Source organism: Equus przewalskii, chromosome 22 (assembly GCF_037783145.1).
Source record: "Equus przewalskii isolate Varuska chromosome 22, EquPr2, whole genome shotgun sequence".
Classification (NCBI taxonomy): domain Eukaryota; kingdom Metazoa; phylum Chordata; class Mammalia; order Perissodactyla; family Equidae; genus Equus; species Equus przewalskii.
In genome coordinates this window covers 7,617,222-7,641,973 of record NC_091852.1, presented here as the reverse complement: position 1 = coordinate 7,641,973, position 24,752 = coordinate 7,617,222, and the positions used below count along the sequence as shown (strand labels likewise).

Here is a 24,752-nt window from a genome sequence, read left to right as displayed (position 1 = left end):
CCTGTAATTTTCCTTTTTTGTGTTGTCCTTGTCTCCTTTTGGTATCAGGGTAATGTCAAAATCATAAAATAAGTTAGAAATTGTCCCATCCTCTTCGATTTTTTGGAGGAGTTTGAGAAGGATAGGTACTAAATCTTCTTCTTTGAATGTTTGGTAGAATTCACCAGAGAAGTCATCTAGTCCTGGACTTTTGTTTTTTGGAAGGTTTTTTATTATTGTTTTAATCTTTTTACTAGTGAATATTCTATTCAGATTCTCTATTTCTTCTTTATTCATTTTTTGGAGATCACATGATTCTACGAATTTATCCATTTCTTCTAGGTTATCCAATTTGTTGCCATATAGCTTTTTATAGTGTTCTCTTATAATCCTTTCTATTTCTGTGGTATCCATTGTAATTTCTCCTCTTTCATTTCTGATTTTATTCATTTAGACTTTTCTCTTTATTTCTTAGTTAGTCTAGCTAAGGGTTTGCCAATTTTATCTTTTCAAAGAACCAGCTTTTAGTTTCATTGGTCTTTTATATTGTCTTTCAGTCTCTATTTCATTTACTTCTGCTCTGATTTTTATTATTTCCTCCCTTTTACTGACTTTGGGCTTCATTTGGCTTTTCTAGTTCTTTTAGGTGTAGTGTTAGATTGTTTATTTGAGATTTTTCTTGCTTCCTTAGGTGGACCTATATTGTTATAAACTTCCCTCTCAGAACCACTTTTGCTGCATCCCATAAGTTTTCATACGTTGTGTTTTCATTTTCATTTGTCTCGAGGTATTTTTTAGTTTCTCTTTTGATCTCTTCATTGATCCAATAGTTGTTTAATACATGTTGTTCAGTCTCCACATATTTGTGACTTTCCAGCTTTCTTCTTGTAATTTATTTCTAATTTCAAGCCATTGTGGTTGAAAAAGACGCTTGATAAGATTTCAATCTTCTTAAGTTTACTGAGAATTGTTTTGTTTCCCAACATATGATCTATCTTTGAGAATGTGCCATTTGCACTTAAGAAGAATGTGTATTCCACTGCTTTTGGATGAAATGTTCTCTATATATCTATTAAGTCCATCTGTTCTAGTGTTTCATTTAAGGCCAAGGTTTCCTTGTTGACTCTCTGTCTGGATGATCTATCCATTGATGTAAGTGGGGTATTAGTCCCCTACTATTATTGTGTTGCTATCAATTTCTTCTTTTGGTCTGTTAATTGTTGCTTTATATAATTTGGAGCTCCTATGTTAGGTGCATAAATATTAATAAAACTATGTCTTCTTAACAGACTAATGTCCCTCTTCATCCCCTGTTAGCTTTTTTGGTTTTATGTCTATTTTGTCTGATGTAAGTATAGCTACACACACTTTCTTTTGGTTGCTATTTGCTTGGAGTATCATCTTCCATCCTTTCATTTTGAAGATATGTTTGTCTTTAGCACTGAAATGGGTCCCCTGGAGCCAGCATATTGTTGGGTCTTGTTTTTTAATCCATCCAGCCACTCTGTGTCTTTTGATTCGTGAATTCAATCCATTTACATTTAGAGTGATTATTGATATACGAGGTCTTAATACTGACATTTTATATTTTGTTTTCCATTGTTCTATATTTCCATTGTTTCTTTTTCCTTGTATTTCTTTCTGCCATTTCAGTTTGGTGGTTTTCTGTGATGTGTTTCTCAGTTTCCTCTTTTTTTAAAGTTTTGTGACTCTGCTCTGAATTTTTGTTTTGTTGTTACCATGAAGTTTGTGAAAAAGATCTCATAGATTAGATAGTCCTTTTTCTGCTGATAGCCTCTTATCTCCTTTAGCCAATACAGGTTCTGTCCTTTTCTTTTTCCACTTCTATGTTTTTATTGTCACAAGCTAGCCTTTTTTGTACTGTAAGTTTGTTACCAAATTGAAGTGATTACAGTTTTTTTTAATGATTTCTTTCCTTTAGGATTTATGCTATAATTTTTTCTAAACTATTCTGCTATGGAGTTGCAATTTTCTTTCTGCTGCTTCTTCTTCTTTTTTGTTGCAGAGGAAGATTCACCCTGAGCTAACGTCTGCTGCCAGTCCTCCTATTTTTTTACATGAGCCACCATCACAGCATGGCCACTGACAGACGAGTGGTGTAGGTCTGTGCCCAGGAACTGAGCCCAGGCTGCCAAAGCAGAGTGCACTGAACTTAACCACTAGGCCACCAGGACTGTCCCAAGTTCCAATTTTCTGATTCTATCTATTTATCACCTTGCTTAAAGCTTTGTATACCTTTGCATCTTTTTGTTTCATGTAGAAGAGCTTTTTCCAAGATTTCTTGTAAGGCAGGTCTAGTGATGATAAACTCCCTCAGCTTTTGTTTATCTGGGAAAGCCTTTATTTCATCTTTATATTTGAAAGATAACTTTGCTGGATAAAGTATTCTTGGCTGACAGTTTTTATCTTTCAATATTTTGAATATATCATTCCACTCTCTCCTGGCCTGCAGGGTTTCTGCTGAGAAATTTGCTGATAGCCTAATGGACGTTCCTGAATAGGTTATTATTTTCTCTCTAGCTGTCCTAAATATTCTTTGTCATTGACTTTTGACAGTTTTAATATAATGTGCCTTGGAAAAGGTCTTTTGGTGTGAGACAATTTGGGGTTCTATTAGCTTCACGTACTTGTATATTCAGTGTCTTCCCTGGGTTTGGGAAGTTCTCAGCTATGATTTCTTTAAATAAACTCTCTGCTCCCTCTCTTTCTTCTCCTTCTGGGATACCCATTATTTTTATGTTGTTTTTCCTAATTGAGTCAGACATTTCTCATAGAATTTCTACATTTTTAGAAAATCTTAGTTCTTTCTTCTCTTCCATCTGAATCATTTTTGGATTCCTATCTTCAAGCTCACTAATTCTCTCTCCCATATGGTCTGCTCTATTTCCAATGCTTTCTAATTTATTCTTCATCTCATTTTTGTATTCTTCAGCTCCAGAATTTCTATTTGTTTTTTTCTAGAGTTTCAATCTTTTTGGTGAAATACTCCTTCTGTTCATTAATTTTATTCCTGAGCTCACTGAACTGACTTTTCTTGTAGCTCACTGAGTTTCTTTATGACAGCTAATTTGAATTCTCTCTAACAGTTAGATGCAATCTTCCATGACTTCAAGTTTTATTTCTGGAGAGTTGTCATTTTCTTTTTGTGATATTGTGTTACTGTAGTTTTTCATAGTGCTTGATGAGTCGTTCCTCTGCCACATTTTGGTAGCAAACACCCTTCTTATTTGGGTAAGGCTTTGTTTACTCTGATTCAGAGCTGCTTCTGGTTCTGTATGAGAGCTTGCACTTTCCACCCTCCAATGCCTCTGCCAGAGGTGTCAGTGCCCTTGTTGAGCTGCTTGTACCTCTGAAGTTGTTCGTACCTTGTTTCTTACAATGTTGCTACAGTCAGAAGTGTCACCATTAAGGTCACTGGGCTGGCGAGCACCTCTGTTGCTTCTGGGGTCACCTGGGTCACAGGTTCCCCCACTGCAGTGGAGGGAGGGGGAGAGTTGGGCATGAGCCTGGGTCACAGACACCTCCACCTCATCCGGATTTGTTGGCTCTACAGGTGCCACTGCTATGGGTGAGGGGGCCAAAGCTGCAGGTGTTACTGCAGCTGGGGGGACCAGGGCTGTCGGCTCCATTGTTGTTGTTACTTGGCTCTCCGCAGGCTCTGGTGCTACTGCTCCCGGGTTTCCTCGGGGTGCCGGAACCACTGCTGCCAGGGGTTCCAGGTTTATGGGTGTCACCACCACAGCTAGGGGAGCTGGGGTCATAGGCAACTCCACCACCACTATGAGGGCAGTGGTACCTGAGTCATGAGCACTGCCAGCAAGGTTCCTGGAACCTCAGGTTAGGGGCACTGCCACTGCTGTCAAGTTCCCAGGGTCTTGGATGCAGGCCTGCTGCTGGAAGGGCTGGTGTCAGAGGTGCCACCACCAAAGGAGGGGAGGAGGCTGGTCACAGGTACTACTGTAGTTCCTGAAGCCACAGATCACAGGCATCACCTGTCACTGCTGAGGGAGGGAGAGAAGCTGAATCACAAGTGCTGCTGTAGTTCCTGCAGCCTCTGGTCTCAGGTGCCAGCATGATTCATGGAACCTCAGGTTGTGGGCATCACTGCTGCTGCTGAGGGTATTGGGCTCTTGGATGCAGTCCTCACTACAGGGAGGGCCAGTGTTGAAGGCACTGCCACCATGGGAGGGGGAGGGGACTGGATCACACCATTGTTACCGTTCTTGGAGTCTCCGGTCATGGGCCCCACAGTGTTTCCTGGCACCCCTGGGAGCACTGGCTGCCTGGGTTCCTGGGATCTCCATTCACAGGCATTACCACAGTTCCTGGGGCTTCAGGTCTCAGGAGTTGCCATCACTGCTCCCCTGGATCCACCATCTCCACAAGATCCAGTCCACCTACCTTCAGATGTATAGATATATGGATCTCTCAGGCGTTCTGGTGTGCTGTGGAAAGAGTCCTTTGTTGGTCCATGGATGTCCTACTGGTTGTAACTTAGAGAGGAGAGACAAAGGGAGTACCTCACTCTGCCATGTTGCTGATGTCACAAATTTGGACTTCCTGAGAGAAGGATCAAACACGGAAATTTTTTTTTTTTTTAAAGATTGGCACCTGGGCTAACAACTGTTGCCAATCTTTTTTTTTTTTCTGCTTTATCTCCCCAACCCCCCCCCCCCCCAACACACACACAGTTGTATATCTTAGTTGCAGCTCCTTCTAGTTCTGGGATGTGGGACGCTGCCTCAGTGTGGCCTGACGAGCGGTGCCATGTCCGCGCCCAGGATCCGAACCCTGGGCCGCTGCAGCGGAGCGCATGAACTTAACCACTCGGCCACAGAGCTGGCCCCCAAACATGGAAATTTTTGATGAAACAGTTGAACTTGGGAAAAAACGAGATATCTTACCAAACATACTGACCTCATACTAGAGTAAGAGAAGTCGGCTTACAAAGCTGGAAAGAAGCATTGGAATGGAGAAAACAGGAAAGAGCAAAAACAGCCAATACTAAGCCGCAGTAGGTGGGGACTTAGAATTATTTGATTTATGAAATAATGAGTTTTGTTCAGCTGTGTGTCTTGATTTTTTTAAAGAACATGTTAGTTGCTCCCTAAAAGAAGCATTTCAATTCTAGTTAACAAGCATTTATTACGAACAGATTAGACACATAGCCTTGTGTTAAGCCATGGACCAGGTGAAGAAATATTCTAAACTAAATACTGGGGACATGATTAGACAAGTATATGAATGAGGACAATGGGACAGGATGCCCCAAAAGGTCAGAGATGGGATTACTGTCAACACAGGTATTCAAAGAAGTAAAATGTGTGACGCTTTACTGTCAGAAGCATATGATGAAACTTTAGCAAAAAAGAACACACTCATGAAGGGGGAATAATGAGCCATGAAGCAGAAGCATGAAGATCATAAAGGAGCAAACAGAAATACTGAAGGGTGGGCAATCTGAGTGGGGTCTCTCATGCAATGGGCAAGGTGGTGTTCCCCAGAAATTCCTGCCCACCCAGAACATCAGAATGTGACCTTATGTGGAAATAGGGTCTTTGTCGATGTAAATCATTAAGTTAGGATGAGGTCATATTGGGTTAGGGTGGTAGCTGAATCCAATGACTGATGTATTTATAAGAGAAAGGAGAGGGAGACTCGGACATAGAGACACACAGGGAGAAGGTGATGTGAAGATGGAGGCAGACACTGGAATGATGCAGTGACAAGCCAATGAAACAATGCCAAGGATGGCTGGACACCACCAAGCGCTAGAAGAGGCAAGGTAGAATTCTTCTCTAAAGCCGTCAGAGGGAGCAAAGCCCTGCTGACACCTTGACTTCAGACATCTAACCTTCAGAACTGTGAGAGAATAAATTTCTGTTGTTTTAAGCCACCCAGTGTGGCTAGTTGGTTATGGCAGCTAAAGGAAACTAATATACTCAGCAAGGGGAGTAATTGGAAGAAGAAAAGAATTGGGAGGCAGGCACTAAACTGGCCTGATGAATGGGCATGGGACCTACAGCTTCTCTCCTTCTCTTCCTTACACCAGAGCAAAATCTACACTCCTGGTACATTCTCTGTGCTACAGAAGATTTGTTCCCCACGGACGAAATCATTCTGCTGTGAGGGGACTGGAGCAAGCAGTACCCAAGGGGTACCAGAATGCTAAGGAATGCCGCATAAACATGGAGTTTCACAAATATCACCATCAGAGATATGCCATCTCAGGATTCCAGGAAAAGTCATTGTAACCTCAGGGAGGGAGCACTACAGACATCAGCCAGCAACTTGACTCAACGTTGCTCTTATGGCTGAGTAAGCCATGTATGATGCAGAGGCTGGGGGTCCTCCCACTCTGATTTGCATGCAGAAGCCATGTACAAGCACCCTTGTCTCTTCAGGGTGCTTGGCTGAGCACAGTGCCTGGTAAATTGAATAAGAAGATCTTAACTACTCTGCTGGGCTAATCAGGCAGCAAGCAAGATGAAACAGAGAGCTTCTGTGAAAGACTTGTAAGCGGGCTTCCTTTCATCCAGGGCTCTATCTTTACAGTACACGCTCAGTGCATAATGCGCTTTGATTCCTTCCTTCTCTTTCTTTCTTGATTTTTGCATAAAGCTTTCTCTCCTTTTATTTCCTCTTCTTTTATTACCAAGTGATATATGAAATAGTCTCATTGTAAAAGATCTGAGTAAACTATAACAAGATATAACAAAATGTGAGATCCTCACTTCCCTCCACCCTACTCCCTTCCCCAGAGGTAACCACAGATAGTTCGCATCGTTATAGTCTTTGTTCTATGCACTTATATAGTCATATAAAATAATTTATTTTCATATAAATGGATCATATATATATGGTATTTTTACTAACTTTTTTAACTCTAGAATATATCCACTAAGTCTTTCAGCGTCAATAATATGCCTGCCTAATTCCTTTTAATGACTGCATGTATTCCACATAATTTATTTATCCTTGCCAAAATTGCTGGGCTTTTTATTGCTTCCAGTTATAAACAATGCTCCAATGGACATCCTTGCATAATACACACCTGTGCTGAAATAAACTTCGCTTTAGATAGAGTCATAAAAACGACCTTGTTGGATCAAGAAACATAGGCCTTTTAATCTTGAAAGATACAGCCAAATTTCCATCTCAAATGGCTGTACCAGCTTATACACTCCCCCCAGAAGTTTCACCCTCATCCTCATCAACTGGACATTATCAACACTTACAATGTTCTCAGTATAATAAACAAAAATATCTTGTTTTAATTTGCATTTTCCTTGTTACTAATGATTTTGAGCATCTGTTTATAAGTTTGTTGGCCACTTATTTTTATTCCTTCAATGTGTCTTTTCATTGAGTTGTTGATCTTTGGGTTTGCAGTATCCACTTTCCATCCTCTGCAACTGATATATATAACAAGTATGTTATATATTTGGAAAATATTCTTCCAATTATTTTGCTCGCGTTTTAATTTGTTTATAATTCATTTTATAGTCATTCGTTCAACAAATCTTTACTGAGAATCTGCTCTGTTCAGTGAACAAACCAAATGTTCTGTTAAAAATACTCCTAAATTTTTAGCTAAAACTTCTATAGATTGTTAAATATATTGGCCTTTGAATTCATCTGGAATTTAGGAGTACTTTCATACAAGAAGTTATGTCTTTAGCTTTTTTTTCCCAAGTGGCAAAGTGATCCAAAAATTATGCCTTGAATAATCTGCCTTTCTGTCTCTGAAATACAATCTTCATCATAACCCATATTCCCATCATAATGGGTCAGTTTGGAACTGTTTTTTTCTGTTCCACTGATTCTTCTCCTTTTCCTGGGTCCACCGGAATCACCATGTGTGTCCATCACAAGGCCTTGAATTGCTACCTAATAGAACAAGGACTTATCATTGTCCATTTTTACATATTTATTGGCTAGTCCTAAGCGCTTTCTTTTGCAAATGAGCCTTAGAATCAGTTAGTTAAACGCTATAAAGAATCTCACTGAAATTTTGATCTGAATGTATGTATTAATTTGTGAAGAACTGCTTTTATTAACAATATTAACCAGAAAAACGAGAAGTCTCCCTTTATTGAGCTCTTTTCTAAATACCTCCACAGTAAAATTTCAGAGGTTTTTTTCTAATCTTTTTCCTCTTTTTTGGCTGAGAAAGATTCACTCTGAGCTAATGTCTGTTGTCAATATTCTTTTTTCTCATTTTTTTCCCTCCCCAAAGCCCCAGTACATAGTTGTATCTTTTAGTTGTAAGTCCTTCTAGTTCTCCTATGTGAGCCACCACCACAGAATGGCTACTGACAGATGAGTGACGTGGTTCTACAGCCAGGAACTCAGCCCAGTTTGCTGAAGCCGAGCATGCTGGACTTTAACCACTAGGTCATCAGGGCTGGCTCTCAGAGTTTTATTTATATAGATCTCACACATTTCTTGTACATTTATTTATAAGAAATTTATGTCTTTACTTGTTATTGCTATTGTAAACAAAAGTACTTTTTTCCATTACCCTTGAGAAATAGTTACTGCTCTTGTATTTAAAAAGATATTGTTTTAGGATATTAACCTTTTTTTTTTTGTGCTGAAGAAGATTGGCCCTGAGCTAACACCTGTGCCAATCTTCCTCTATTTTGTGTATGGGTTTCCACCACAGCATGGCTGACGAGCGGTGTAGGTCTCTGCCTGGGATCTGAACCTGTGAACCTGGGCCACTGAAACAGAGCATGCTGAACTTAACCACTCTCCCATGAGGCCAGCCCCTAGGATATTAATCTTGTATCCAAGGACAAAAACCATTATTAGTTGTGGGGAAGAGGTGGGGAGCAGGGCAGGTGGAGAGCTTGAAGAGATCCAAAGAGGACAATACCAGGTTTAAGATGCTATCTGGAGCTCTGAGAGGGAATCTCGCACCCCTTAGCACACTGGGCTTGGCTGAATGGAGTGAGGTGTAGGGGCAAGACAAAGAAATCTCAGAGTAGTTTAGGGGAAGTGTTTTGTTTGGAACTGAGAACACTGAAGAAATGGTGGCACAGTGTGTTTAAGCAGAGATGAAGCCTTAGAGAGTACCCACAAGTTTCCCCGAGGCTTAAGCGTGGCACGGAAGAGGCTGAGCAGTTTCTGCCTGTCCTAGTGGTGAATACAGAAGTTCTGACAGCCAACGAGTGAAAGAGACCTGGAGTGGGGACCACAGAGGGCAGAGTCTACAGATGTGCAGGACAGACCATGGTGGGAACCACAGGTGTAACAGAAGATGCCAGTGCACACTCAATGTCCAGGTGGGACCAGTTACACCCAGAGAGGGTGCAGTGGAGAAAGAGGCCAGCAATCAAAGGTCAAACCACATAAGACATGCCAGGGGAAGACTGCACAAGACAGATGCCCTGCTCACTGCCATGATGGTATGTAAGCTTTCCCTGCCTCAGGATGCCATTCTGGGGGTGGGGAAGCTCTTAATTTGGGAAAACTACCCCACTATAGAGTATATGCTTTCAAGCAACTATGTTCAAATTACGAATTCTCTGGGTAATTTGCTGAAAGAGATCAAATTCTAAACTGGCAGATCCTGAGGTACCCTGAAGTGGCAAAATTAAACTTTTTGCCCCAGAGGAAATAGAGGTTCACAGCAAGTTGAATTCAGTCATGGGGAAATAATGTTACATTTCTGCACATCTGAGTCAAAGTGCGTAACTTTTTAAAACCTTTTCATGCTAGTATGATTTGTGTGGTTATGTAGACCCTGTCAGACATGTAATCTTTGTCCTCTTGATGTGTACCACCACATGTACACACACTGGGGTATGTTGCACAGCTTTGGGGACAAGGCTAAAAGCCATAGATTGCAAATGAAAAGAGTCACTGTGTCTTACAGAGTAACATTCCTCCATGGAAAGAAAGGACTCTGGAAATCAAACATCCAAAATATGTCACTTCATTTAACTCCTTGTTTGCAGGCAATCTATTATCTGAGTATTCTTGAAAGAAAAAGAAAAAGAAAAGACCAACTTCTCAGTCTGCTTTTGTACCCATAGACACACAATGATGGAATAGGGAAAGTGAAATGCTGCCCAGACAAGTTATGCCACCTACCTGCATTTTTACCTAGGAGACAAAGAATGGTTAAAAATTTGATTTTGAGGTTCCAATTCCAGGTAGGATGGACTAATTGCACCCCACACTGTCTCTCTCACTGAATGAAGCTATAAAACCTGGACAGAATATGTCCATAGCTATTTAATGACTCTGGAAAGTAAACAGTAGCAGGCAGATTGAAAAAGAAGACAAGAATTCAGAGGACCACTGAACCAGTGTTGAGTTTACCATGCTTTTACTCAGTATCTCTGGACAGAACTCAGAGACACCTGGAAGGGCATCAATATGGACGAAGAACGCTTGTAGAGACACTCCTAGTTAAGGCTCGAGGAACAGAACAGTGGGCTCTGGCAGCAACATCTGCAGTAGGCAGGGGCTTGGAAATTTCTTTTCTAGAATGTTTTTAACCTAATTTTTTTAATAGGTATAGAATTACTCAAGTTATGTATATCATATTGGGTGAGTTTTTGGTCTTTGAGGAATTGGTCCATTTCATCTAAGTTGGCAATCTTATGTATCTAAAGTTGTTCTGTGGGGTCTGTAGTGATATCCCCTCTTTTGTTCCTCATAGTAGTTTAATCTGTGTCTTCTATTGTTTTTCTTCATCAGTCTTGCTAGAGGTTCATTAATTGTCTTATCTTTTCAAAGACTTACTTTTATTTTCATTGAGTTTCTGCATCATGTATTGATAAAAGTAGCAACTTAGATGAATCTCAGAGTTATTAATGCTGAGTTCCAGAAGCCAGTCTCAAAAGATGACATGCTATGTGATTCCATTTATATGACATTCTCAAAACACAAAACGCTATTATTACGGAAACACATCAGTGGTCACTCATGGTTAGGGGAAGAAGCTGTGACTACAAAAGAGCAGCATGAGGGAGATTTTTGGGGTGATGGATCTGGTCTGTATCCTGACTGTGGTGGTAGTTACACAAATCTGTCTATATGTTAAAATTCATAGAACTATACAACAAAATAAAATCAATTTTACCAAATGTCCATTCAACAATTAAATTTAAAGTGATTCCCAAGTTTAGAGGAGCAATAAGACTTTGGTTTAAGAAGTTTCCCAACTTTAAAATTTATATCCAATTAAGTAACTGTCCAATTAATTAGTTTTTCAATTAAGTATTTCTCTTTCTTAATAAATTTGAGGTCTCCATGCAAATAAATTTGATTATACCTCTTCTCAACAAGGTTTTGGGGAAACAAGCACTTTCATGTAACATTAGTGAAGTAAATTACTATGAGCTCTTTGGATGGATATTTATCACTAAGGAAATGTAACTTGTGTGTACCTTTTGATCCAACAATTCTGCTTCTAGGAGTTTCTAGTATAGATGTACTTGCACAATATGCAAGAATGTACATATAAGCATGTTTAATGCAGCATAATTCATAATAGAAAAATACCAGAAACAACATTGATGTCTATTAATAGGTAAATTACATACATGTATACAATTAACTTTCAGAAAGCTATTATAAAAATGGGGCCAATCATCAAGCACTGATATTTAAAAATCTCTAAAATCATTAAGGAAAAAATAACAAGGTTAAGAATAATATATAGATTCAACTTATTTTTGTTTATAAAAAGACTTAGATATATTGGGGGAGATTATATATACATTAAAATTCCAAGAAATGTATGTAAAATACTGCTAACAATAGTTATTTCTTTGGGGTGGGCTTGGAGATACAGTGGGAGTAAAAAGGAAATCGTTTTGGTTTTAATTTTTAACTTTTCTGAACTTTTGGAAATGCCACGAATATGATATTAGAGCCATGTGTCACTTAATGACAGGGATACGTTCTGAGGAATGCACTGTTAGATGATTTTGTCCTTGTGGGAACATCATAGACTGTACTAACACAAACCTAGATGGTATAGACTACTACACAGCTAGGCTACATAGTACTAACATTATGGGACCACTATCATATATGCAGTCCATTGTTGACTGAAATGCTGTTATGCAGCAAATGACTATACTAAAAAACTATTTTAAAAAATACTAATTAGAAGTAATAATGCCCTTGTAAAGAGTTTGTTAATGAGGACAACTCACCTTCAGCCAACCCTGGGAAACACCATTCCTGGGAACACCCATAGTCAGGGGGATCTTAACAAAGTCAGGGCAAAAGACCTGAAAGTTGGTCATCACCTCTAAGTGAGATGGGAATAGAAGAAAATGTTCCTCCAAGGAATTATGCCCTCTCTGCCTTCTCAAAGGCAGTCAGAGTATAAAATGCATCCCATACCACGGAGGAAGCTGTCTGGGTTCTGCAGCCAGATCCTTTTGGTAAATTCATGGATGAGTCCCAGCGGTTGGACACAGTGTCTCTGGGTTAACAATATATAAGCCCTAGTTTATTCTTTTTTGTGTAATTTACATTAAAGTTAACATTTCTAGGACAGATGTACAAGAACACAGGAATTCTTGATACTAAAAGACATCATCACCAACAACAAAGCTAGGTCTGTGATCTTGAGAAAATTACATAATTTTTGATCATGCATGTTCATATCCTTAACAACAGGGGTCTGGGTGACAGGTAAGCCCCCTGCCAGTTCATACAATCGGTGAGTCACCGTGTCTGGTTTAGAGGTTGAATCTAACACAGTTCTTTTTTCCAGATTCAGATTCCATTTGTCATTAGGTTGAAATTGGCCAGGAGTCACATGTCAATCTTTAAACCACTTTTACAAAACACTATAAAGTTTGCATTGGTTGTTCAGATTTACTAATTATAGAGGCAAAGCTCTTAAGCAGCAAATTCTTCACAAATTTAAAATTTTTTCTTCTATTTAGTATTGAAATACATCTTCCTTTAGAGATAAATTTATATATCAAAAATGTATGTGGCCTAAAAGAAATAGTTCAAGACATTTAAGAACCAAAGTCAAAGAATCATTTACTATAAACAAGTTTACTAGGAAATTGTCCAAATATTTCTAAATATATAAACAAAACTACCAAAACTTGGTAGTTAAGGGGTAAAAGCTGGGCACAGCTGTTTTTCTCAGGCATGTCAGTTCGTTCTCTTTATCCTGCACATCATTGTACACAGAGCCTCCTAATACCTCTGTCCTGCTACTTCTTCTTGGATGCTTGTCCCAACTCTATTCCAGCCTCTCCCCAACAGCCCAACCTCACTGGACCTCCCAAGCGCAATGCTACCCCTGTTTTCACTCTCACATCTTTCCTGCCCTCTCCCTGCAGCACCCATTGCCCACAGCAGCCATGGGTACCCTGTCCCAGAACAAGCCACTGAGTTTACTGCACTGGCCAGACAGAGCCTGCTCTTGAGGGGTGGGTGAGGGAAGGGGGAGGAATAGGGAGGACAGAGGAGGAGGGAGAAAGGAAAAGAAGATAGCTAAAGGATAGACGTGTTGGTTGCTAGTTTGCCATACATGTTCAGTTTCTTCCTTCTCCCACTTGAAAACCCTGCCTGGAAATAATTTCTCCATATCTGAAAAAAAAAAGTTCCCTTGAATGATGACAACTGACCTAACATGCGCTAACCTGATCTCCAGTGAGAAACTCATTTGTCACCTACATTTCAGAGCCCTGGGAAAGTTGACATGAGGGATAGATGGATTTCAGGGCGGTTCATGAATTTCTGAGGAGCATTTCAGGAGCTCTCCTCCAAACATAAATAAAAGCATGCTGACTACATCCTGTCACAGTGACCAGGGCAAAACATCATGCCACCCAGGACCACCAGTCAACACCCTCCTTCCAATGCCCCAAGGGGATGACCAGATATTTTAGGGAGATATTTCCCAGGCTGACTTCTCCAAGAGCTCATCAGGAAAAGAGAAAAAAAAACCAAAACAGTTCAGAACACCAGAGCTTGAAAACAATCACCCAGAAAAAAATATTTATTTTAGGGAGTTTGGGGGGTGGAAAAGAATCATGCAATCTTCAGTAAAGTGACAAGCAAGATTCCAGTTTTGAATCATATGTGCTTCACTCATCCCCCCAAGACTGTACCCCCCATCCTGAACCATTTACTATAACAACCTCACCATCAAAAGGAACCAGGCACCTGGTGATTATGTTACCAGGTACTCAACCATCTAATTCGAACGCTGCTATTCAAATCTGAAATATGAGGGTAAGATGATGGGGAGGGGAAGACACAGGAGGCTACAGGCATAGTGACTGCAAGGAGGACCCAGGCCAGCAAATAAGAGAGAAGAAGGTACACAGCTCTCATGGGAGAGACAACCCCCATCCACCCACAGAGCTTCAACTCCATCCGTTTCTTCCTTAGCAGGGGAAACTTTGTCAAGAAACAGAATCTATCCCTGGACATTTCAGAGCAAAAGTGAACCCATAGATCGACACTTACATTTCATTTGCTTGAAGATGGACTTGTTAGGTTCAAGCCAGTGCTGGGAAGAGAAAAAACCAAAGATTCTAGGTCAGATGGCTGGACCATATAATGCATACCTAATAACTAAAAGGAATTTAATAAAGATATTCTTTTTCCAAAGCACAGCCTTGGTTCCCATAGATATTCCTCAGGGTTCCACCCTCTGAAGGTCAACATGAACAATTTGGCAATAATAACACCACAGGCAAGGGTGTAAATTACAGGGAACTAACACTGTCTGAGGAGTATTTGAGTCATACAGTTGCTGGGAGAGAAGGATGGGGGTAGATTATACACTGAAATGGGAGGTTCTAGCTGCTTCAGTTGACTCCTAGGTGATTCTTTGAGCTCCATTGCTCTGGGCAAGCCACAGACAGCTAAAGACTTTGACATCCATGACCTCAAAGAGTCACAGTCCAAGACAGCATCAGCACCCTGCTCCCCTTCCAGGCAGCCTCCTTTCAGGTTAACAGTGGGCCAAGCCAGTATTAGCCCCATCACACAGAGGAAATTCCCCTCTATGGTCGGGAAGAGCAAATGAAATATCTTATTTCAGAGGGCTGAGGTCATCAAGAAGAAAAATTAGCTCCATCACAAAACAAAGAAGCACCAAGACCTGGGAAGCTCAGAATCGTGTTACTGAGAGGTGTTTGAAGCAGATAACATGCTGGCCTCGGTGGCCAACTCTCTCCACACCACATGTGAAGGTCACTTATACATGCCGAGAACCAGGAAGCTTTTGATATCACTGGCCACAATGTCCCTGAAGCTGCTTAGGGAATGTCAGGAAGAGTTTCTACATCTGTGGTTTATAAAGACAATAAGAGGAATGGCAATGGGTATACATCAAGAGGTCAAGAAGCCCTCACTTATGGGGCAACCCCCACTCCTGCTTGATACTGAGGGGGAAGGAATAAGAGGGAACTTACCATAAGTTACCTCATTCTCTCATTTCTGTCTTCCAGTAAGCCTCAAGGGTCTGTATTACCCCTATTGTTTGATGTAAACACATAATCATAAAGTTTAATAAGAACCAGCATTTGTTGAGTGCTGACTAAGTGCCTGGTGCTGTTCCACAAGTTTCCATGGGCTATCACCACCATCCCACTTACAGGTGAGAAATCTGGGGATCAGGATGTTACACAACTTGCCTAAGGTCCCCAGTGAATAAATGTGGAAGCCAGCGTGCAGTCGGATTCCAGAACACAGGCCTGTGACCTTGGCCATGTGGCCTCTGGATGGGTCAGTTTGCTCTAAAATGTATTATTTTCCTTGCTGAACACTCTCTCTTTCCCCAGGAACAGAAAAGTTGAGCAGTAAAAACAGCAGTTTCCAATCCAGGGTAGTCAGATCTCTACAGCCCTCAAAAAACAAGAATGGGGGTCTTTTAACTATTTCCATATGGAGAATCTAACAGAAAACCATACATTTACCCCTGACATGCTGCACAGACAAATAAAATAGGAAGTTTCCATGCTTCTGGCCTAAATTATATCAGCTCATTTTGGGAATGCCGGTTATCTCCTTTATTCTCCATTTTTTTTTAATGTGGTAAAATACATATAACATGAAATTCACCATCCTAACCATTTTTAAGTGTACAGTTGAGTGGTATTAAATGAATTCATAATGGTGTGCTACCATCACCACCATCCATCTCCAGAACTCTTTTCATCTTGTAAAATTTAAACTCTACACCTACTAAACAATAACTCCCCAGTCTCCCTTTCCTCCTGGCCCTTGGAAATCAATATTCTACTTTTGGTTATTCCTTCTAATCAGAAATTATGCTTAGTCTTTACATAGCTATAATCAAACAGTAGAAAATGTATTGATTACAAAACTTACCAGCTGTATCACCTTGTGAAAAATGTTTAACCTCTCTGTGTCTTTATTTCCAAAACTATAGAATGGGAATAGTAATAGTAATAGTACCTACCTTACAAGGTTGTTGTGAGGATGCTAAAAGTTAATAAATGTTAAGACACTGGCATGTGAAAAATAATCAGTGCTTGTTTGCTGATGCTGCTGTTACTATTTAATAAGTACAGTTTAATTGGGAGATACATCTTTCAATATACAGGACTCACGGAGGAGAATAATAAAAGGGGCCTCTGGTGATGAAATCGCTTTTCTTGAAATAAATAAATAGGATAATATAGAACTAAAGGGAGAAAACAAGTAATGCAGCCAGAGATCAATACCTATTGCTATCGTCTCACAGAGGGAGGATCACCAGTCATCTTGCCAATAAAATCTGAAATATAAACATATTTTCCAAATTCTCTTTGCTTGGCACCCTTTGAACGCCTTGGCCCTTCTCTGCCTAGCTTCAACCTACCTCTCCACCTTCTCGCTGCCTCCAGGGATGACAGGTGAGATTCATTTGTGTGCCCACACCAGTTAGTCAGCGGCCATCTCCCAGGACTGTGAGGAGGATCCCAAGACTGGGTGAAGGCTCTGTGGGAATGAGAGCCATGATGGATTGGCTGTGTCTGCCTGGAGGGGTAGGGAACATTTGAGGCATGCCTGCAAGGTATTCACCACCTGTGTTCTAAATCAATTATTTTCCCTAAATGAACTGGCCTCCTCGTTGTCCTAGGAAACACCCGCACTTTGTGATCCGTTCGACCTTCCTCCTCTCGGCCTGTTCACATCCTGTCCTTGTCTCCCAGGCCTCGTGTGTCTCAGTTACCTATGTCCACAGTGTGATCACAACATACTTCTCCAGGACAGCTCTTCTTCTCAGTGGGACAGTTATGGGGTACAGAGCCCTAAGGAAAATAAGCCAGCGGTAACCATCCTTCAAGGGGTTACAGGAAATCATTTCTCCAAAGAGGGTGAAGCTCAACCTGTTGTATGTACTAACGTTTAAAAACCTGACTGGCCTATGGCCCAGCAGTTCCTTTATTCTCTAATTTGCCCTTGTGAACACAGAGGAGCGTAACAAGGGTTTTCACTGCAATATTATATAAAATTACAAAATATTAGAAATAACATTGATGGCCATCACCAGGAAAATGGTAAAAACTGTGGTCTGTTCATATTCTGGATGATTCTGCAGCAGTGTTTTATATGAGGTAGGTCTTTATGTGGAACATGGTTAGATCTCTGAGGCACACTGTGGGATAAAAAAGGTGAGCTGCAAAATTTATAATTATGGCTGCAGTTAGTTCCCAAATCACGCACTGAAGCGCCCCAGGGAAACAGGCATACTAGACTTCTGTCGGACGCCATGCGAACCATGAGCTGGAGGAAGTCCACAACTGCAACATTAGATCATGCGATATTCCTTTGATGCCATACTTTTCAGAAAGCTGGGTTTCTAGTGGCTGCTGTGATAAAAAGGAAGTACTTTGAAAACAGGTGTGCAACAGGCAATGAGTGTGTCAGTGTCTGATCCAACTCCAGAGTTTGAGAAGCCATGGGGTGCCCGACAGGCACACACATGCCATTAGTAAGTAACTGTGGTTAAGAATGAACTGAAAATACTATTTTCCTGTGTGTAATGTTTCAAATGGCCACTAAGGCCATAATGGCCATGCTAGGACATAAATACTAAGTTGCTTGGGTCTAACTCTTACTAGATGGAACTGATAGATATCCTTTTGACCCAGGGCACCAGGAAATAATTACTAAGATACTAAGGGAGCCATAAAACGAGAAGGTTTGGGAACCTCTGAACTATGCTATCATACAATTGATGTGTCTTCTTTTTTAAATGAAAAGTACAAAACACTCCCATATATTTTCAAAAAATACAGAATAAGAATCTAAATGTATTTCTAAAGATGTGAAATGATACACACTAAACTGACACCAGTGAGGGTGGGTAACAAGGAGAGAACAGGAATTCAGGGGTGCTGGTGAAAGGAAACCATGACTTTCCTGAAGTTTCATCTGTGGTGTTTTAACTTAAACCTTTTATGTGTACCAGTGCCTTACACCAATAATTAAAAATCGACTTAAAAAAAGAAAGAAAGCTAAGCTCTACTCAGAGGATAAGGGTGAATTTCACGTAATTTAGATTCATGAGAAAGAATTTCATGCATAACAGGCAGATGCCAAATCCAGCTGAGCACTTAGGGCTGACACTGTGGTCCAGCTCAGGAGCCAGCAGGCCTGGGTTTGAATCCCAGCTCTGCCACTTACTGGTGGTGTGACCTCCAGCAAGTTCCTGTTCCCTCACTTATGGCATCGCCAGGAGGTTTGAATGGGTTACCTCACTAAGAAGCCCTTAGAACAGAGTGCAGGTTCCATAAACCCCAGCTGCTCCCACCTTCCTCATGTTCACTGAGAGAGACTCCTGGGTTGGTGCAATGGCCCCTCTTGGTGAGCCCACCTTCTCATTCTCTTCCTCTCTCACTCCCCGCCCTACCTGCCTTCTGCTCTGCATGGACAGATAATTCTCCTCCCCATTTTCATTCTTCCTTTCAGAGTTAGGGTTGGGCAATGAAGTCGTCTGTTCTACACCAACGTTACTGTAGGTACAGACGGATTGCACACCCATGAGAAAATAACCATGATGTAATGACTTGCTGCTTAGATATGAGGCTCAGAACATTTATTGCACTGCTACTTTCCTTTCAATTGCTACTTGGAATATACGCTATTTTTAAAGTCTGCTTCTGTACTGGAAACTGATACTCCCTAAGAGAGGCAGAAAGGAAAGCCTGCCAACCAAACATTTGAATTTGTGGCTGTTTACTGTAGCTGAAACCTTCATTTCTTCAAATCTCATTGAGAATAGAAATTGCAAATGGTAAGGAAGCTAAGACTCAACCACTGATTCTCCGACTGAGCTTGGGGAGTAAGATGACCCCGAGGCTGTCTCCCTCAGCCTGATGTGAAGGATCAGGAAGGTGTCTGCAGAAGCACTGTCAGGGCTCTGCCCAGGACCCTCGGGTGCCCTTCCCTTTCAGTACACAGCCGTCCCACTCTTTATAGGAAGGCTGCCCTCAGGTCACTGAGTCCACTGCAGGGTGAGGTGAGCCTCCCCACTCCCCCACCCACGGCAGGGCAGCTCTTAACTAACAACTGACAGGGTGGGAGGACAGACGCCTCTGCTCCCTCGCCCCTGGGCCAGGACAACTCTCAGGCATGACCTCCACTGCTCCAGGGCTCCTCTGTGGCCTGAGCCCATGTTCCCATCTGCACGACTGTGCCGCCATCCACACTTGCAGGGCCTCCTTCTCCTCCCTGTCCCAATCCCCCCTCTCCTGTGAGTCTCTTCCTGGGAACACTTCCTACTAAGACTGGAGTTTTCATCTCAGGATCTGCTTCCTGGGAACCGGACCTGAGACAGGCTCCCTAAGTCTCCCCCAGAAACTGCCCTCCGTGGTGTTTCAAATCCTTCCCTTGGAGGTTTATTGCTTATGCCTTAGGCCTGAGCCCTGGGAACCTGCAAGGCCTCTGTGAGAGGGCCCAACTGAACAGGGTTTTCAGTAGTGACATCTGGCCTGAACACTTTTCAAGTCATTTCTTAGAACAAATGCATTTTGATTGACAGCAGCTTGAAGAAAAAGAGGAAGAGCAGAAGGAGCTACACAAAAGGGTGAAAAGCAGAGAGAGGCCTGAACCCTCCAGGCCCTGATTCCCTCACCTGGGACCTTGGGGCGGGGGCAATAGAGTCCAGGACCCTAAGAGTCCTTCAGTCAGCCCTCACGGGCCACCTTCTCTGAACCTGAAGGATGAGAACGTTGCCAACAGATATTTCTTTCTTTGTAATTTTGCTAGGCCCAGCTGCAGTAAGCCCTAAGAAGATAATTTTCTCTACCCCATCCTAGAAATGGTGCATTTCTTTTGTACTTTCTAATTTTGGCTTTTTGGGAAAAAAGAAGTGGGTGTGAAGTGGTGATTTGTGACAAAGTAGATTGATTTTTAATTTGGTAGCTGCTAAGACCAAAAAAAAGGCTCCCCAATGTAAACAGTATAACACTTAGTTATCTATGAATGTTGGATTCAGGCTATGATTACAGAACAAATTACATACCTCTCTGTTATCTCTCTCAAAACGCTTGATGCCCTAAATCAGAATAATCTGTAGCCGAGAGAAATGTGTCAAATAACCAATGGGGCTTTAAACAGAATGAATGTACCTCCCCAAACAGGAGCTTGTTTTTCCCTCTGAGTAACAAGATCCAAAATCTGACCAGTTCCCATCACAGCCCTGAAAAGGTGCCTCATTCTCAGGTCTCCCCTGGACAAAGCCCCAGAGTAACTCATTCCCTACTTTATGTAGCCAATTTATGCCATTTCTAGGTCCTTTGGCCTCTTTTAGGGGAAAGAACGCCATCTGAATGAATGCAGCCTAACAGTGACCTGGACAGTCAAGTGAGAGCTGGGCCTAGTGATTTAGCTTCAGCAACAATGGTTTCTGCTCCAGGTTCAATAAAATCGACCACACAACACCACCAACAATGAAAATATCTGTAGATCAGGTACACTCAAAGGTGAGTGTCCTTTTGGAAGTCAATCTGTGTAAGAAAATCTTCGTTTCTTCTATGTAGTGTTTTTTCCTCCTTCAGCCATAACTGCCTTTGCATTCTAGGTTCTCAGGGATGAGCTAAATAGAAGTAAGAGCCAGGAGAAGAAACATTGTAGAAAACAGGTGGAAACTGGAAGCCTAAGAAAGCAGAAGCAGCATTTTTTTTTTTTACTGTAAAGAACCGATAGTAAATATTTTAGGCTTTGTGGTCCATATGGTCTCTGTCAGAACTACTCGATGCTGCTGCTGGAACATGAATGCAGTCACAGACAATACATAACTGAATAGTAGTAGCTGTGTTCCAATAAAACTTTATTTATGAAAAGAGAAGGGGGAAATCCTGACCCTTGTGTTCCAGCCGCTGCTCTGTGTTCTCATAACAATGTTCACTTAAAGAAAAAACAGTATTGTAAAAAGAAAACACAATAGAGGTTGCAAATCATTTATTGCTGTTTATATTAAAGTACACTAGGATAGCAAAATGCAGTCATGAGGGAAATTATGAGATTCCTTCAAGCTTTTTACAATGGAATTTACCACTGGTAATGGCTGCTGTCGAGCCATATAAATTTAACATTGCCATCAAATTGTTTTAAGGTGCAAAGATCTCCTGGTTGCCAGACCCATGGATCTTTTCAGACTCTTCAAAGCATGAAACAGTAAAAAGATCAGTTACACCTGTTGATAATGTGGACTAATTCATTTAAATAACAACTCTATGGCTGTGGCATAGATACTATTGGTATCCCCATTTTACAGGTAAAGAAATTGAGGCATACGTTAAGGAGTCTGCTCAAAGTCATACAACCAGCAAGTGGCAGGGACAGGATTTGACCCGGTTTTCCTGGTGTCAAAGTTCTTAGCACCTGAGCAACAACGTCTTCCAACCCTCCTTCTTCCTTGATATTTGAAACTGTGGTCCATTCTCCTGTATTATGTCTATAACTACCTTTGCTTCCAGGATGTCTCTCTCTCCTCATTCTATTCTTTCTGCTCTGTACGTTCCTGTTCAGTCTCCTTTGCTGTTTCTCTTTCTGGATCATCCTTTAAAATATAGATTTTCTTTGTCTTTCAGATACTCCTCTTGTTCCATTCTCTCTCCTTTAGTTCCACAATCCATTCTCAGGCTTTGTAGTAGTGGAGACCTCATGGGCTCCAAAATCTCCATCTGTGACCTAAACTTCTTCATTAAGCTTCGGATCCATCTTTGCAACTATACACTGAACATCTCCACCTCAGCATCTCACAGGCATCCCAAACTCAACATTCCTGAAGCTTATCACTTCTCCCCAAACCCCACTCTCTTTGTACAGTTTATTCCATAAGCAATTCTACCTGCACTTGGAGCCCAAAGTGGTCATGTACGAAGTCCAAACACCTTGCTGGAGAGGCTGTGTGGAGAGGCCCTGAAACTACATGCAGAGGGAGGGGGCCCCCAAGTCCCACCTTCCAGCCACCCCCATCAAGGCAGCAGTCATATGAATGAAAATGTCTTGGACCCTCCAGACCAGAAAAGCCACCAGCTGAATACCACTGAGTGAGCCCAGTCAACACCATGTGGAACAGAAGAATCATCCAGCTGAGCCCTGCTCAAATTTCTGGCCCACGAAATCCTGAGTTATAATAAAATTGTGCTGTTTTAAGCCATTGAGTTTGGGGGAGACTTGTTACACAGCAATAGATAACTAGAACTCTCGCTCCTGTTTATGGACTGAATGTGTGTGCTCCCACCCCGAAATTCAACTGTTGAAGCCCTAACCCTCAATGTGATGGTATTTGGAGGTGGGGACTTTGGAAGGTAATAAAGTTTAGGAGAAGTCATGAGCGTGGGGCCCCCATGACGGGATTAGTGTCCTTATAAGAAGACGAAGAGAGACCAAAGAGCAAAGAGCTCTCTCTCTCTCTCTCTCTCTCTCTCTCTCTCTCACTCGCTCTCTCTCTCTCCCTTCACCATGTGAGGACACAGGGAGAAGACAGCTGTCTGCAAGCCAGGAAGAGAATTCTCACCAGGAACGAAATCTATGGGCACCTTGATCCTGGACTTTCCAGCCTCTAGAACAGTGAGAAACAAATGTCCTGTTTAAGCCACCCAGTCTAGGGTGTTTTCTTACAGCAGCCCAAGCTAACTGAGACACCCTTCACTGTTACCCTCCATGGATATAACATATAGTTGAACCTCTGAAAGACACCTGCTGGAGCATGCATGAAAAAGAAATAAGTCTGCTTCAGATTGTCACTTCCTAACCTGTACTGTTTTTATTTCTCCAAATTATACATCATACTTACCTTCTAGTCTTCTTCCCTCCTTGACTTAAAAATTGTCTTTAAAGCTACTTTGAAACTTCCAAACCTGCCGGTCTCCAGTCAGCTCTGATGTTCTTGCCTGCTGGAAGCCTCCAGTGAGTGCTTCTCTCTCTAATGACAGTACTTAAACCTTATCTCCCTGATTAAGTTCTGTCCTCATCTGAACCAAGCCCAGGAGGTTCCCACCACAAGAAGGAAGACCACCTGACCTTGGATAGCCTCCTGTTTTTTCCTAACTCAAATTGGGATAAAATGGCATTTTCCCAGCCCACTCAACCTTATATCTGCCTTTGGCCCAAACAAGATAACCAGTTCCTGTGTTTTCTCCTCCCACCGCTAAAATTATGATATGCCAGTTGGCTAAGTGACTTCCAGATTGCAACCTGTCTTTATCAGGCATCCTGTCCCTTCCACAGAGAGGGCATCAGCTGTAGACAGAGTCAATTATAAGCAATCATTTTAGTTAAACACCAAGTTCTGCTTTCTACTGAAAGAATGTGACACTTTCCCCAAATCTGTTAGTGTTAACACCCTGCACCACAATTGAACCACTAGAGAATGTATCCAATTTTCAAGGTATGAGGATAGTGCTGCCTTCCTTGTAACTGGAGCGCCCAAAGTCCTTTCCCATCAAGCCAAGTTACTTGTCCGTACTCCCTCTCAAAACAAGCATCCAAGCAGTCCTGATTTTTAATACGCCTGAGACTTAAAAGAGGACTTATGAAGGAGACAAATTCGTGACCAGTGACATGAGGCAGCAGTACACCCTTCTCTTCGTGCAGAACTGCCCTAAATCTTAGGTACCATTCTCATCCTAGTTACAAGCATCTGTGAAGCATTTGTCCCCAGGAGCAGGAAGCAGCCTTTCAATGGCAGGAGCAGCTTGTGGGACATAATGCTGCCTGGCTTCCTGGCGCCATCCCCAGAGTGAAACTTCAAATCATTGGGCCTGTTTTTAGTCCATTCCAGGTTGTCTAAGCAAATTGCTCTAACATAGAAAAGGTCTTTTGCCATTATTAGTAAAACTCACTGATACGCTCACTAGCTCTTTCCGGCTGCCAACATAAAAACCCCATGGCTATAATTACATTTGGAGGGAGGAGGCATCAGTGTTCAGCGTGTCCTTGCACCCATGATCTCCCAGGTCATCCTACCTGAAAGTGTGTCTGTGTCTGGTGGCCACATGACACACAATGCCCTAACACAAGGGTGCCTGAGGAGATCATCCCAGAGGTGTGGATTTCCAATGTGAATTTGTTGTCTTTGAGTATGAATAAGAATGGTCATAAATTAGAAAAGTCAATGACACTGATGTAAGTGGGTTGAACAAATGCTTAGAAATAGGGAAGTTAACATCAAAAGCACTGGGTCTATCTCCTGCAGACTACGCATCAACCACCTACAACCACGTCCTGCTATAATTCCTCCTCTGGCTGGGCTGGGGTTGGGTACATCCTTAGTTCTAAGG

The 24,752-nt window shown here is 41.7% G+C and overlaps 1 protein-coding gene across 20 annotated transcripts in view; it reads right to left on the bottom strand.

Annotated features, from left to right (window-relative positions):
• Window positions 1-24,752, bottom strand: part of FRMD3 (FERM domain containing 3) — a 285,855-nt gene that overhangs the window by 110,688 nt on the left and 150,415 nt on the right. For 15 of the 20 annotated variants that reach the window (XM_070590805.1, XM_070590811.1, XM_070590803.1 and 12 more), the window contains one exon: window positions 14,470-14,512. The exons of 2 other annotated variants lie outside the window; for them this stretch is intronic. In XM_070590805.1, coding sequence (XP_070446906.1) covers window positions 14,470-14,512 — 43 coding nt within the window. Of the gene's footprint in view, window positions 1-14,469; window positions 14,513-16,834; window positions 16,993-24,752 lie in introns of those variants that run through there. 3 more of the 20 variants (XM_070590823.1, XM_070590810.1, XM_070590812.1) reach the window with 2 other exon arrangements.